At 44.3% G+C, this 12,068-nt stretch overlaps 1 protein-coding gene across 1 annotated transcript in view; it reads left to right on the forward strand.

Moving 5' to 3' along the window:
• Positions 1 to 12,068, forward strand: part of LRGUK (leucine rich repeats and guanylate kinase domain containing) — a 55,876-nt gene that overhangs the window by 13,340 nt on the left and 30,468 nt on the right. The window contains 6 exon segments of the mRNA XM_017807725.1: positions 1,450 to 1,503; positions 1,832 to 1,843; positions 2,589 to 2,669; positions 3,700 to 3,786; positions 6,166 to 6,272; positions 11,264 to 11,383. Of these exon segments, the coding sequence (XP_017663214.1) occupies positions 1,450 to 1,503; positions 1,832 to 1,843; positions 2,589 to 2,669; positions 3,700 to 3,786; positions 6,166 to 6,272; positions 11,264 to 11,383 (461 nt within the window).

The raw sequence follows: 12,068 nt of genomic DNA on the forward strand, positions 1-12,068 counted from the left end.
CCAGAACCTTGCCAGGCACTGAGGTCAGGCTGACAGGCCTGGAGTTTCCCAGGTCCTCCTTCCCACCCTTTTCGTGGAAATAGGACACCTTTTCCTTTTCCTTTGTTGTTTCACTCCAAGGCTGCTTCACATTTGATGGCCACAGATCCTTCCGAGCTCTCAGCTGGAAATTCCTGGCAGGCAGAACTGCAGGTTCTCTGCCCTAAAGTGGCTTTTGTGACGCAGCAGAATTTTCCCTGGAATTACAATGGTACAATGGAAGTACAGTCCAACTCACTGCTATTTTATATACAGACTACTCTTGATACTGCTCTTCTTTTTTAATTGAAAATAGCACCAAGTCATGAACCACTTCAATATCAAAGACAGATCTCCCTGTGAAAAGAAAACCTGCGAAAATCAGGAATAAAACCACCAACCAGCAATGGAACATTTTCTATCATTTTCCCCCCACTTGCAAGACACATTTATTTACAGGATTTAATTCGAAGCACTGGGGATTCTTTTTCTCTCACTGTGTTCAGGTTGACATTTCAAGGTGCATCAGCTGCATCAGACAGGAAACTACCTAATAATAAGTTTGTTGTTAGCATTAATAACACCACTTCCAGGGCCTCATGTAGTTTCCCCTGTTCTTTCCAGCACGTAAATGCTATTAATTTTACCTCATCCAAATTTGCCTCTTGGAATGATGTTATTGAAACTGTTTAATGAGTCACCGTTGTTTTTTTTTTGAACCTCGCCTTCTGAAGAATAATTTAAAAGGGAATTTTAATCCACTGCCACAGGAAGGTGTGAGTTATTCCAGCTCAGTTCCACTCAGAACCATCTTCAGGGCTTGATTTTTCAATGCTGGACATGATGGGTTTCTCTCCTGTAAACATGTTCTGTGATTAGTGATTGGAATTTTTATGATTTCTTTGGGAAATCCTCGGTCAAACTTGGTTTGTGGCTTGTCTCAAAAGGAGCCTCGGGTAGGCTGTGGTTGAAGTTTATATTTTTAGGCACTTTACATAAGCTGAGTAGAAATTAGGGATAGAATTGGAAGTCTTTTAGGGTCAGTTGGCCTTTTAGGATGTAAAGGGGGCTTGTAAAAAGAGGGAGAGAGACTTTTTACAAGGGCAGATGGTGATGGAGTGAGGGGGAACAGGAAACTGGAAGAGGAAAGATTTACATGGGATGTTGGGAAGGAATTCCTGGCTGGAAGGGTGAGGAGGACCTGGCATAGGTTGCCCAGAGAAGCTGTGGCTGCCCCTGGAGCCCTGGAAGTGTCCAAGGCCACGTTGGAGCAACCTGGGCTAGTGGAAGGTGTCCCTGCCCGTGGTAGGGGGTGGAACTGGATGATCTTGAAGGTCCCTTCCAACCCAAAAAACCTTTCTGTAGTTCTGTAGAAATGTTCTCCTTGTTCTTCTGATGAAACCATAAATCCAAGGAATGTGAGGCTGTGAGGAATTGGAGCAAGGGAAATTTATTGAAGAGCATTTGAATTCTGAGTGGAATCTTGTCAACTAATAATTTCTTGTAACGTTACTGGATATAACATTTTTTTCGTAGAAGCAAAGATTGCAGAGGAATTCTGCAATTCCCAAGCATTTAACAAGCTCTGTGTATGGAGAAGCAAGGAATTCCTGGCTGGGAGGGTGGTGAGGCCCTGGCCCAGGTTGCCCAGAGAAGCTGTGGCTGCCCCTGAATCCCTGGAAGTGTCCAAGGCCAGGTTGGAGCAACCTGGGCTAGTGGAAGGTGTCCCTGCCCATGGAACTGGATGATCTTTCAGATCCCTTCCCACCCAAACCATTCTGGGATCATTCCATGATTCACTTTTTCAGCAGAGGAGGAAAACCAGGTATTCCCACGAGGCAATTCATCCCAGCCCACCATGGATGGGACGACTCTGGAACTGCCCCCTGTCCACTGATGATAAAGTGACTCACCTGAGTAACTGAGATGAGACACGAATTCCACCTTGTTTTAATCCAGAGTTTTCCAGCTCTTCCCTCAGGGTCCAGCACCACTGCCCTGGCTTTGTTTTGGGCACACCAACCTTAATTAACTCCACTACTCTTTATCTGATGTGCCTGAGTGCAGCTTTCCTTGGTGGACAGATGAGCCCACAAGTGGAATTCATCCCCCTCTGGACACAACCAGCCAAGGACAACGATGCTGAGTCCTGTGGGATGAACTTGAACTCCAGAGAAAAGAAACTCTTAAAAGGAATTTTTTTCATTGTTTTTTTTTGGCTAGTCAGCCAGAGCACTGACTATAACTGCAGAATTGCCTCACTTAAGCACATCAGCCACATAAAAGCTAAATGTTTTAGGGCTTGACATTTGAAAAGAACTGGGGAAAATGCAGGTGGTTGGAAATTGCTGTCTGGATGAGCCGCTCCAGCTCCCAGCCAACTCGTCTGCCTTTTTTTTGTGACTGAAGTGCCTCATTGAATGCAGTTAACATGTAAACCCCCTCGGGGTTTTTTTTTTTTTTTACGTCCAGATTTTAAGAGCAGGGATGAAAATGCTTTTCTTTTCCCCTCACAGTTTTCGCGGGTGCCGTGGCTGCGGATTTAACGCTCCGTTTCTGTCGTTCATTAGGTTGCTGAGCTGCCTGAGCTCGAGTGGATTGAAGATCTGCCCCTCCTCCGAGTTCTAAACCTTTTAAAAAACCCTCTGCAGGTAAGAAAGAGGCCAAAGAGGAACCCAAAAAATTAGGATCTAAACCCGGGTGGTTTGGATCACACCGGAATCTTTTTAGCCTCAGTTTCTGTCTTTGTTGGAAGTCATTTCAGGGAATGAGTGGAAGAAATGTTGATCCCTGGGTTGATTCCCAGCCTTTCTCTGGGAAATTTGTCTGAACCAAAGCTGCAAATGAATCATCTTGTTGAATATCCACGTATTAATTTTATTAATTCCATTTTTTAATCCATTTATACGTTTGTACCCCATGATTTCTGTGTGTTAAAAGATCCCCTTTTTGTTTGATTTGAAGGTCTATTGTTCCTATTAAGCTGGAAGAAGCTTAATAACACCCCTTTTAAAATAATGTATCTGGAATCTATATCCTCTTTTCTTCCTAGTTCTCATTTATGGCCCCCATAATATTCCTCAATTGAGGAATCAAACATTCATTTTATCAACAACAACATCATTTCCAAAATATCAGAAATTCTTTGACTTTGCATTTGCAATTTGTCCTGAGTGATCAAAGATGATTTTATCCTGAGCCGTGATTTCTAAATTTTGGGTGACATTTACAGATTTCCAATGGCAGAAAGAGGAATAAATGTCAAAAGAGTTGAATTTTTTCCTGTAATTGCCAGTTTTTTATTGGCTTTTGCGAGAATGATCTGTTGTGACGCACAATGAAATTAGCAGGAAAAAATACCTGAAATAGGCAGCTCCTGGTCCCCCATAAGGGGGCTTTTATTTGATTAGATGTCCTCCTAAGCAAAGTTTGATCATATTCTTTTTGAGCTTTTAATTCCCATCTTTTGCCCTTTGTAGTTTCAGCCTTTTGAACACCTCAGGTCTGGCAGCAGCAGCTGAGCTTGTGGTGAGGAGGGGGTCAATTTGTGCTTGGTACTGACACACCCAGGCTGAAAATCTGGGGATGTATTCAGGCCAGTTTCATTTCAAACGATTGGAATTAAATATTACGTGGAGGAAATCGAGTATTTGGTGTCAAATTAGAAACTTTGTCCCTCAGGAACAAGCAGATTATTGGCTCGCGGCGATTTTCACGGTGCTCCAAGTCACGGAGCTGGACCTCAGGAAGGTTGCAGTGAAAGAAAAGGTATGCAAACATCATGTAATTCTGGGATTTTTCTACATAAAGACCATGAAATCTGTAAAATCTCCTTCCCCCCAAAAACTACTTGGATTGCTCACAGTAACTATTGGAATAAAAACCCTTCCCTGTCGTGGTGCCTGAACCGTAACTTGGTTGCTGCCCGTTGTATTTGGGCCCAAGCCAAGATGGAACTTTTAGGATCATCAGCTGCCAGTTGGGGTTGTGTTTCAAGGAATTATCCTTTAAAAAACGATCCTTTCAGGAAATTCATCACTCCCAACTTCAGCTGCATAAATATTAAGGTTCTTGTTTAATGCCAGGCTTTTTCTGCTGTGAACACACAGGAGGGACGACACCGGAGTGTCATTTACCCCACCTTTGAGATGTTGATCTTGCTCTTTATCTTAAATGCCAACCTGTTTCCCTCCTAATATAATTTTTAATCTTTTAACAACATTTTTCCTTCTCTGTGGACTGTAAAATTAAGCCTGGGTGGCTGGTTTAGACTGGCCCTTTGGGGTGATAAAAGTTATTCCAGAAAATCCTCCCCTCAGGTTATTTCAGGATGTCTCAGCCTCGCGAATTCTCTTGGATTTGGAGGCACCAGCTCTTCTGTCTCACTGGCACAAAATGGACATTCAGAAATGTTTTAGTTTAGATCAAAAATGCAGCAGATCAGAAGTTTAGATCAGTAGTTGAGCTCAGAAGTTTGGAAGGGGAAACTCCTGGTTGCTCATGTTTGATTCTGGTCATGAAATAGTCTTGTATTACATGAACTAGAGCTCTTTTGGCATAACCTTGACCAGATGATGTGCACCAGGATGCACCTACTGTGCTCCCAGCCACTGATTCCAGCACCAAATTAAAGCTAAAATGGAATTGCCTCCCCTTCTCCCAGAGTAGCATGGACATTGGATTCCAAGATGGAATCCAATTCCACCATAACCCGTCCTAGTATAGGTATAACTGCCATGAACCAGGTTGGAAGGGACCTCATGGATCATCTGGTCCAACCTTTTTCTGGGAAAAGAACCATAAAAGATGGCCCAGCACCTTTGTTCAGCCCAATCTTAAAAGTGCCCAACACTGGGAATCCACCCTGCTGACGTTATCATAAAATCCAGGATGGTTTGGGTTGGAAGGGACCTTAAAGATCATCTCCTTCCAACCCCCTGCCATGGGCAAGGACACCTTCCACTATCCCAGGTTGCTCCAAGCCCCTTCCCAACCTGGCCTTGAATATTCCAATGATTGTTCTCACTGTGAATATTTTATCTCTTGTATCCAATTAGAATCTCCTCAGGAGTTACTTGTAGCCATTGACCCTCATTTTATCCATGGGACTCCTGGTACAAAGGGACTCTCCATCCTTGTAGCCACACTTTAAACATTGGAATGTGGTGATAAGGTCTCCCTGAGCCTTTTGTTCTCAGGGCTGAACAAACCCAACCTTTCAGGCTTCCTGGTCCTTGGATCATCTTTGTGGCCCTTCTCTGGACCCTCTCCAGCCTGTCCACATATTTTTTGTACACCAGGAACCAAAACTGAGCCCAATATTCCAGGTGTGGCCTGGCAAGTGCTGAGCAGAGCGGGATAACAACTCCTTGGGATACAACCTGCTCACTCCTACTGAGCTTGTTCTCCCCCAGGTCCCTTCCTGGCAGATCCCAGGTAGATCCCAGCCTGTGTTGCATTCCTAGATTATGTGTTTTCCCAGGTGCAAAACCTTGTCCTTGTTGAGCTTCACAAGGTTCTTCCATCGGGGCTTTTGAAGGTATTTTGCAGCTGGTTGATATTTGATGCTTTACATGAAGTCCTTACCTTATTTCTGAGTGTGTAACATTTAACAACACCCAAAAATATACAGCTCCTTCCAACAGAAGGGATGGAGGGAATCCTTGGAATTTGAGGATTCTTCTCAAATTGAGGATTCTTCTCTTCCTCCCGGGAAAGACAGAAATGCACTGTCAGGAGAAAACTGGAGTTTGCTTGTTTTCTTTATTATTTCTGTTCCTTTTCTGAATGGCTCCAGTCCCTGAGGATTTGAGTTTGGCGTCTTCCACCAGCACTGAGAGGATGCAAATTAACGGATAATTAAAACCTAAGCAAAATCACTTTGTGGCATCCTGTTTTCTTCCCCGGGAAAAGGTTGAATATATTAAAGATGGTGAGTTATATCTGGCTGCCTTCCATCCATCCATCCATCCATCAAACTCTGCCTAAATCTCCTGGAAAGATTTATGTGGCAAGCCCAGCACAAAGACTGACCCCCAGAAACACAACTCCATCATTATTCACAGGGACCTTTGAAGCAAAATTGCAGCTGGAAGCGATTCCATCACTGCTTTTCTGTCTTTTTGCCCCTCTAAACTGTGGGAACAGGTTGCTGCTGTGAATAAATATGATCCTCCTCCAGAAGTTGTTGCTGCAGAAGATCACAGGTCTCTGGTGATATCCCACATGATGCAGCCCCAGAAAATCCTGCACAGGTGAGTTCACCTCATTTCCCAGCTGCTCCTCAGGGTGGCACTCAAGTAAAGCTCAATCCGTTGGCATTTTTAGAGGGACTTTTTTATGTCCTCTAAATTAATCAGGGGAAAGGGGGGGGAAGTTCTGTCCTCTTCCAGTGGCAACCTGGAAATGAGGCAAATCTGATTTGCTCCAAATTGCTCATGAAACCAAGTTCCTCCTTCACCTCCAAAATCTGAGACAGATTGGCCACAGCTCCGCTTCTCTCAAACAATCTGTTGGAGCAGATGGCCCTTTGCACCACAAACCAGAGCTGCAAAATTCCCACCCATGCCCAGAGGCACTTGGAAAAATCCCTGGAGGCACAAGAGCTGTGAAACATCCCCTTCCCGTCCTGCTGACACCTTCCCTTCCCACTCCTGGCATCCCATTGTGAACAAAATGCCTTTTTTTTTTTTTTGCATCTTTTATATTCACGAGGTGAATTTTTTTTAAGTTTGTACCAAAGGAAGTCCAGTTTCTTCTGCCTTTTTGGGAGGAGATGGTGCGACTCAAAACACGGGAAAGGCACATCCATGCTCTTTTTCCAGTGTTTCCAGGTGGAATCTCAACCTGGAATCTCAGCTAGAAAATGGAATTGCCCATATTTGCCTCTTTTCAGATGTATTTTCGGGGTATTTTCCTGAGGAATTCTTGGAAAACTCTTTGAAATGGAAAATGCTATAAATACATATGGTTATGTATATAAATATATCTGGTTTATTCTTATTTTGGCCCCAAAGGGCACTGAGACCACCCTTTGTGCCTCACCCCCCTGTTTTAGCACCGTTTTGGATGCCTTAATTCATTCCTGGGTAACCTGATTGAAAATCCACGGTTTAGCAACTCACAAATTGGTATTTTTAGGATATCTTTGTTGTGATTCTTATGTTTTCCGGGATTGTCCACGAAAGACAGGACCATAACTCTGAGAATTCTATTAAAAAAAAACCAAACAAAGATTATTTATTTCTTTGCAAGGATGGAGATTTCTTAAAAAAAAAAGAACATATGATTGGCTTATTTTTCTTCTTAAAAAAACCCAAAAAAACCCAAACCCTAAAGGCATGGATTTCTTCCAGTGCAGACTGTGTTTAAATATTTGCTTCCTGGAGTTTGTAATTGCTGGAAAGAAAGGAATTGTGTCTCATGCCAGAGGGGTTGTGCACACAAACATACAAACACACAGCCCAGCATTTATAGGACTGACCCAAATTGTCAACGATGCTCAGCTGGAGAGCACAAACCAGTCATAGAATCATAGAACCACAGAATCAGCTGGGTTGGAAGGGACCTCCGAGATCATCCAGCCCAACCCTTGATCCAACCCCGCCGTGGTTCCCAGCCCATGGCACTGATGCCACATCCAGTCTGTCCTTAAACACCTCCAGGGACGGAGAATCCCCCACTTCCCTGGGCAGCCCATTCCAATGGCTGAGCACCCTCTATGGAAAGAAATTCTTTCTGATGTCCAACCTAAACCTCCCCTGGCACAACTTGAGACCGAGCCCTCTTGTCTTGCTGATGGTTGCCTGGGAAAAGAGACCAACCTCTACTTGGCTCCCCCCTCCTGGCAGGGAGTTGCAGAGAGTGAGGAGGTCTCCCCTGAGCCTCCTCCTCTCCAGGCTGAGCCCCCCCAGCTCCCTCAGCCTCTCCTCCCAGCACTTGGGCTCCAGTCCCTTCCACAGCCTCGCTGCTCTTCTCTGCCCCTGCTCCAGCCCCTCCAGGCCCTTCCTGAGCTCAGGGCCCAGAGCTGGACACAGCACTCCAGGGGTGGCCTCCCCAGTGCCCAGCCCAGGGGCACAAGCCCTGCCCTGCTCCTGCTGCCACACTCTTCCTCAGCCAGCCCAGCAGCCATTGGCCCTCTTGCCCCCCTGGCCACACTCGGGCTCCTCTTCAGCTCCCTGCCCAGCCCAACTCCCAGCTCCCTTCCTGCCTGGCTGCTCTCCAGCCCCTCTGGCCCAGCCTGCAGCTGCAGGGGCTTCTTGTGGCCAAAGGGCAGGACCCGGCCCTTGGCCTGGTGGAACCTCATCCCATTGGAATCAGCCCAACTCTCCAACCTGTCCAGGTCCCAGTCGTTAATGAAATCTTCCTAATGAGGACACTTGACGGCCTTTTCACCTCTAAAATGCTTCTTGGAACCAGATTGGGGTGGTTCATTTGCACCTCTCTCTTTCTCTTGATGATTAATCCCTATTCAGGAACGTCTCTGGTACAAATAAAACCTGAAAAAACAGAGCAGAAAGTTCTGTCGCCCCCAAAACATTCCCTTCTCTCTCTGTGCCTCGGGATTTTATCTCTAATTACGTGGTAACACAGCACTGAACAACGTGGGTTTTTCCCTCCTGGAAGTGCAGGTGACATTGGAAAAGGGAGGTTGATCATAATTCCAGCTGCTCTCCAGGAATTTCGTAGCGGTAGGTTCTTCACTCTGTTGGGCCAGGACACGATGGGATTGGTACCTGGCTTTAGAGGAGAAACAGAGCGTGATTATTTTTGACAACTAAAGTAATTAACCGCTGGAACAATGCACCAGGAGTCCTCCACAACTGGAACATTTTTAATTAAGTTGTGCTCTAATGAAACCCTGGATATCAGGCTGGAAACGAGCCCTGACTCAGGGAAATCCTGCAGCCAGTGTGACGAGGGGAGGCTGATTTAGGTGATCCCAAAAATCCCTTCTGGCCTTAAAATCTATTAATCTATCCCAGCAGTGAGTCACTGTATTCACAGAGACACAGAAAGTTGAACTATGAGCCTAAAATGAGCCTAAATGAGCCTAAAAATCTTTAGGAGATGCTTCTTACAAGCTGTAGGGATCCCAAAAATTGGAATTAAGCTTTGGAGAACCAGCAATTGATGATGTAATGAAAGATAACTTCGTGGATGGTATTATGGAAGTGTTATGGAAGTTTTGTGGATGTCCCATCCCTGGAAGTGTCCAAGTCCAGGTTGGAGCAACCTGGGATAGTGGAAGGTGTCGGGGTTGGAACTGGATGGTCTTGAAGGTCCCTTCCAACCCAAACCATCCTGTGGTTCCGTAGAAATGTTCTCCATGTTCCTCTGGTGAAACCATAAATCCAAGGAATGTGAGGCTGTGAGGAATTGGAGCAGTGGGAATTTCTTGAAGAGAATTTGGATTCTGAGTGGAATCTTGTCAAGGAATCCTGTAAAACTAAAGATTACAGAGGAATTCTGCAATTCCCAAGCATTTAACAGGATCTGTGGCATGGAGAAGGAAGGAATTCCTGGCTAGGAGGATGGGGAGGGGCTAGAATGGATTTCCCAGAGCATCTGTGGCTGTCCCTGGATCCCTGGGAGTGTCCAAGGCCAGGCTGGAGCAACCTGGGAGAGTGGAAGGTGTCGGGATTGGAACCGGATGATCCATAAAGTCCCTTCCATCCCAAACCATGCTGAGATTCCATGTCACAGAGAAGGGTTCTGTCTTCACAGACCTGCCTGGAATCATTATCCACAAAGGGAATATCCTTGAGCAAGAATAAGACCCTTTCTGCTACATCTTGGTCCATTCTGTTGTTTCCAAGCTTCTTTCCTGGAATTCCCATCTTTAAATGTCTCTTTTATAAAGGACTTTTAAAATATATTTTTTTTCCTTCTCCAGCATTTGAAATGTATTGTTATAATAAGCTTTCTGTGCTAATTATATCCATATATAATATATATTTTTGCTAATTATATCCCTATATATTATATCCATAGTATGGGTGGTATAATATCCATTATATCCACGTAGTCTGCTAGATAAGAGAGCTGGTTTGCTGATCCTAAAATAGGAGTAAAGCCATTTTTTGGAATCTTTTCCCTCCATGCTTCTGTTGGATGGTTCCCATTACTCTTACACTATTTGTAATAAGAACGGTAAAAGAAATAAACTCTGTTTTCAGGTAAATCATATTAAATGGGCACATAGGTAGTTTTCTGCCCCTTAAAATTAATTCATTAATTATTTATTAATAAGTGAATTTATTGATTAAAAATCAGCGGGTTTGGAGTGATTTCAACTCTTTCCTGACGCGTTCCCAAGTGGCAAAACCTCGCTGAGATCTCAAAACGAAGAGTCCAAAATTCCAGCCTATTTTTAGATAAATTGCTGGTCACTCCAAAGGGCAGAAATGCTCTTCATTCTCTTGTTTTTAGCTGGAATGTGGGGAATTTAAGGATCTAAACCTCTGCTCAGCGTGGAAGAAAACGAAGAGCTTTTCTTGAGTTCTTTTATTGGGGTGTTATTTGTGTTCAGGGGAGTTTGAAGGATCTTTAAGTGGTCGAATTGAAGAATTCTTTATAAACCACCACCTTCCTGGGGCAGAGTCACCAGGTTACATCCGGGAGAGGGGAAAAGGGCTGGAGGATTAAATCCAGATTAAATCCAGGCTCGTTATCCTGATCATTAAAATATTCCACACCTGCAACAAGCCTGGGAAAAAAAACTCTTCAACAAACCCCAGAACTGCAGAGGGAGCTTTAGGAAAAAAAAGCTGGGAATGGGAAGAAATGATCCTAAATGAAGAAATGATCCTAAATGAAGAAATGATCCTAAATGAAGAAATGATCCTAAATACGACATTATTCCTTTGGCAAAGGACACCCGAGGGTCTTTAGTGCAGGGAGGGGAGTTTTTTGGTGCTGTTTTTATGTTTAGGGCACTTCAAAGAGCCCTGATTTTCTGTGATCATTAAAATATTCCACACCTGCAACAAGCCTGGGAAAAAACCTCTTCAACAAACCCCAGAACTGCAGAGGGAGCTTTAGAAAAAAAAAGCTGGGAATGGGGAAGAAATGATCCTAAATGAAGAAATGATCCTACGTTATTCCTTTGGCAAAAGACACCCGGGGGTTTTTAACACAAGGGGGGTTTTTTTGGGTGCTGTTTTTATGTTTAGGGCACCTCAGAGAGCCCTGATTGGAGTTGTTTGCAGGTGATTAAATGGCTCTTTATTTTCCTTTCTCGGAGCACTTTGCCTGGCCTGGACTCTTCTTACCCCATGCTGGTGTTGGTGGGCCCCGTGTCCTGTGGGAAGAGGGAACTCGCTCATAAGATCTGCAGGGAGTTCAACAATTTCTTCAGATTCGGGTAAGTTCGCTCCCAGAAATCCCAAAGAACACCAAAAGAATTCCAAAGAACTCCAGGCTGGAATTGCTGCTGGCTTGGGTTCTTTTTTTTTTCCCTCTAAAGAAGTTAAAACCGACAACAAAAATATTTGTTTTGATGCATTTTTAGCTCTTCCCGAGGCTCCATTGCCTGAAGTCGTCAAATACTTCCTAGAAAAAAAAAAAGTTAAATTATCCTGGTGTTTTCAAAGGTGAACAGCAGACAAAAAAAACCCATAAAAATAAAAATGTGGCTTTTAGTGCTCCTTTTATTGAGCTTTTCTCTCTGTGCTCGCTGGTGCCCCTCAGACTGAGCAGCTGGTTGGATCTGGGTGCATTTCTCTTAATTTTGGGGATGTGCCTGCATATAAAACATCAAAATGCACCCAAAATCCGGGAAAGGGAGGAAATGCAGTTGCTGGATGAGTTTATTGGCCTGTGAGTAGAGTTTTATTAAAGAAAATACCACCTTCCAGACTCCACCACCTCCTGGAAACACTAATTCACCCTGAATTCATAGAATCCCAGAATCATAGAATCAGGTGGGTTGGAAGGAACCTCTGAGATCATCCAGTCCAACAACCCTTGATCCAACCCCGCCGTGGTTCCCAGCCCATGGCACTGATGCCACATCCAGTCTCACCTTAAACATATCCATGGACGGAGAA

The sequence above is a fragment of the Lepidothrix coronata genome, unplaced genomic scaffold (assembly GCF_001604755.1).
Source record: "Lepidothrix coronata isolate B3197 unplaced genomic scaffold, Lepidothrix_coronata-1.0 Scaffold20, whole genome shotgun sequence".
Lineage (NCBI taxonomy): Eukaryota > Metazoa > Chordata > Aves > Passeriformes > Pipridae > Lepidothrix > Lepidothrix coronata.